Source organism: Austrofundulus limnaeus, unplaced genomic scaffold (genome assembly GCF_001266775.1).
Source record: "Austrofundulus limnaeus strain Quisiro unplaced genomic scaffold, Austrofundulus_limnaeus-1.0 Scaffold165, whole genome shotgun sequence".
Classification (NCBI taxonomy): domain Eukaryota; kingdom Metazoa; phylum Chordata; class Actinopteri; order Cyprinodontiformes; family Rivulidae; genus Austrofundulus; species Austrofundulus limnaeus.
In genome coordinates, this window is record NW_013952567.1 from 200,371 (window position 1) to 202,763 (window position 2,393).

Here is a 2,393-nt window from a genome sequence, read left to right on the forward strand (position 1 = left end):
GTTGGTGTGCAATGAATCTAAAATATATGAAAGTTTAATGTTTATCAGTACATTACAGAAAATAATGAACTTTATCACAGTATGATAATTTTTTTGAGAAGGACCTGTATGTTTTGCTTTTACCCAGCACAACGCGCCACTTTAACTGTATGTCCTTCTGTTTGAAGTTCGACGGTGCAGAAGGAGAATGGTTTCAGAAACTGACAGCCCGGTTCAGCAGTCACCAAACGTGGGCTCTGGAGCAAATCAAGAGCAGGCAGAAGAAGGAACCACGCTTTAACGCTTTCATACAGGTATAAAGACACGGACCCAGAAGCAATCTCTAAAATAAATTCCAAAAGATTTAACGAATAGATGTTCTCGCTGATACAAGAGGTCACAGCGGTGGCATCGTTCTGACCCTGTTTGGTTTGTATCAATCTCAGGAGGCAGAGAGTAAACCTCAGTGCCGCCGGCTGCAGCTCAAAGACATTATTCCAACAGAGATGCAGAGGCTCACAAAGTATCCTCTGCTGCTTGAAAATATTGCTAAGAACACAGGTGTGTATGTGAGAGTGGGTAATAGTAAGTCTTTGCTATTTTTCAGTGYCTGTATGAATCATATTGAGGAATTATTGGGTGTCAGTACTGATACTGCAGTTTTATAGTTATATTCTGTGCAGTATTGTATTTTTTTCCACAATGTAAAGTTTGTTTTTAGATGGAAATTGGAATTTAAATTTATGTGGATTTGTGCCCTTATTTTGGCACAAGTGATTAAAAAATAAAATGTGTTTATTTGTAAAATAATTAAAATCCAAACTAATTTCATAGTAGTCCTACTAATAAAGTTGCATGGCCTAATTCATCTAAAGAAGATATCTTTATCAGTGTTTGTTCTCACAGCTCTATGTCAGAAAATTAATTTAAGTTATAATAATGGTTGACCCTTTTTTTAGTCTTTTTTTTTTTTTGTAAACGTGCAAAAAGTAGAATGTTTAAACACACTGTTGGTATGTGAGACAACACGCCTCCAAAAAGCATTTAAACAGTGGATAAATATCTGTACGCAGAGTGTACACCTTTGATTTATCTAGCTTTTGTTCAGGCTTTTCTGTGAAAGCTGTTTTRTCTTTTAGCTTTGTGTTGTTTGCCTTTGACAGAGGACCCCACAGAGAAGCAGAGAATCCAGCAGAGTGCAGAGTGCTGCAAAAAGATCCTCAACCATGTCAACGAAGAGGTCAAAAAAGTGGGCAACATGTTGGTAAGAAACACCAAACCGAACTCTCAACAAACTGTTTTGCACCCACTGAGCACCAGTTGGAGTCTTTTGAAGCRSTTTGCTCTTGGAYTCCTGCTGCTTCAGTGCTGAACTCGTCAAATGGCTGTCTGACTGGCCTGTTTTTCCTCTCTGCCCCCAGTCTCTAAAGGAGTACCAGAAGAAACTGGACACATCAGGGCTCAAACCCATGAATGACCTTTATACTGAGTATAAGGTATTTTTATTACAGCAGTGCTCCTCAGTATTACCTGTTTATGTTATTTTTATTTCAGGMTTCTCTCACCACTTTCCTTCTGTCTGTTTCAGAGTATTGACTTGACACAAAGGAAGATGCTTTATGAAGGTCCACTAATCTGGAGAGTGACCAAGGAGAAGACTGTTGGTAAATAAATACTTAAATGCTTTAAACGTGTTGCTGAGTSATTTTCAAATATTTAAAATGTTCCTGATAAATTTCACTGGCTTGGTAAATTCACATGACATGTGTTTCAAGAAGAGGTGGGGGAAAAAAATCAATGAAGCCTTTATTTCAGGCTAAAATGGTGATCTCTTTTTTTTATTTTTGCTTTTTTTCATTTCCATTTTTGGCCCAGCTGTTATGCAGCTGTCTGAGTTTCACTTCCCCTTTTATGTCAGTGATGTTCATCTCAGTGCAGTATAATAAAAAGGTCACAGGACTAAATTTAGTAACCACGTTAGACTTTGTTAAATGTGCAATATTTATATAAAAAAMTCAATCAATAACTGACTAAAAAACACAATATATTGTGTAGCCTATGTCAAGGATGGACAGCTTAAATGATGGAAGGGGGCACAGTTTTCACTGACAGTACCAGAGGGCCACATAGTGCTGCATGCTTAACCAAATATAATAAAACTGTCATTTTTTGTGTATATATGTTTATTAAATTAACATATATTTCATGCTCAAATGCATGTGTAACAGTTTTACTCTTTTTTATTTTAACAAATACAAAAATAAAATAGCTGAAATGCAAGAGCATAAAACCTGTTTAGTGAAGACTTCTGCATGGTTGTGGTTCTGATAAAAAGTCGCTGTTGTTTGCGACTTCAGTATATTTTTCATCGTTACAAATACAATGTCGCCCTGAAATTCTGCGAAGAGTTAGTC

General features: G+C 36.6%; 1 protein-coding gene across 4 annotated transcripts in view; it reads left to right on the forward strand.

The window, feature by feature from the left end:
- arhgef1 (Rho guanine nucleotide exchange factor (GEF) 1) overlaps positions 1 to 2,393 on the forward strand; it is a 56,736-nt gene that overhangs the window by 48,019 nt on the left and 6,324 nt on the right. For all 4 annotated transcript variants that reach the window (XM_014017268.1, XM_014017270.1, XM_014017269.1 and 1 more), the window contains 5 exons: positions 168 to 293; positions 426 to 540; positions 1,143 to 1,243; positions 1,401 to 1,475; positions 1,568 to 1,643. In XM_014017268.1, coding sequence (XP_013872722.1) covers positions 168 to 293; positions 426 to 540; positions 1,143 to 1,243; positions 1,401 to 1,475; positions 1,568 to 1,643 — 493 coding nt within the window. The remainder of the gene's footprint in view (positions 1 to 167; positions 294 to 425; positions 541 to 1,142; positions 1,244 to 1,400; positions 1,476 to 1,567; positions 1,644 to 2,393) is intronic.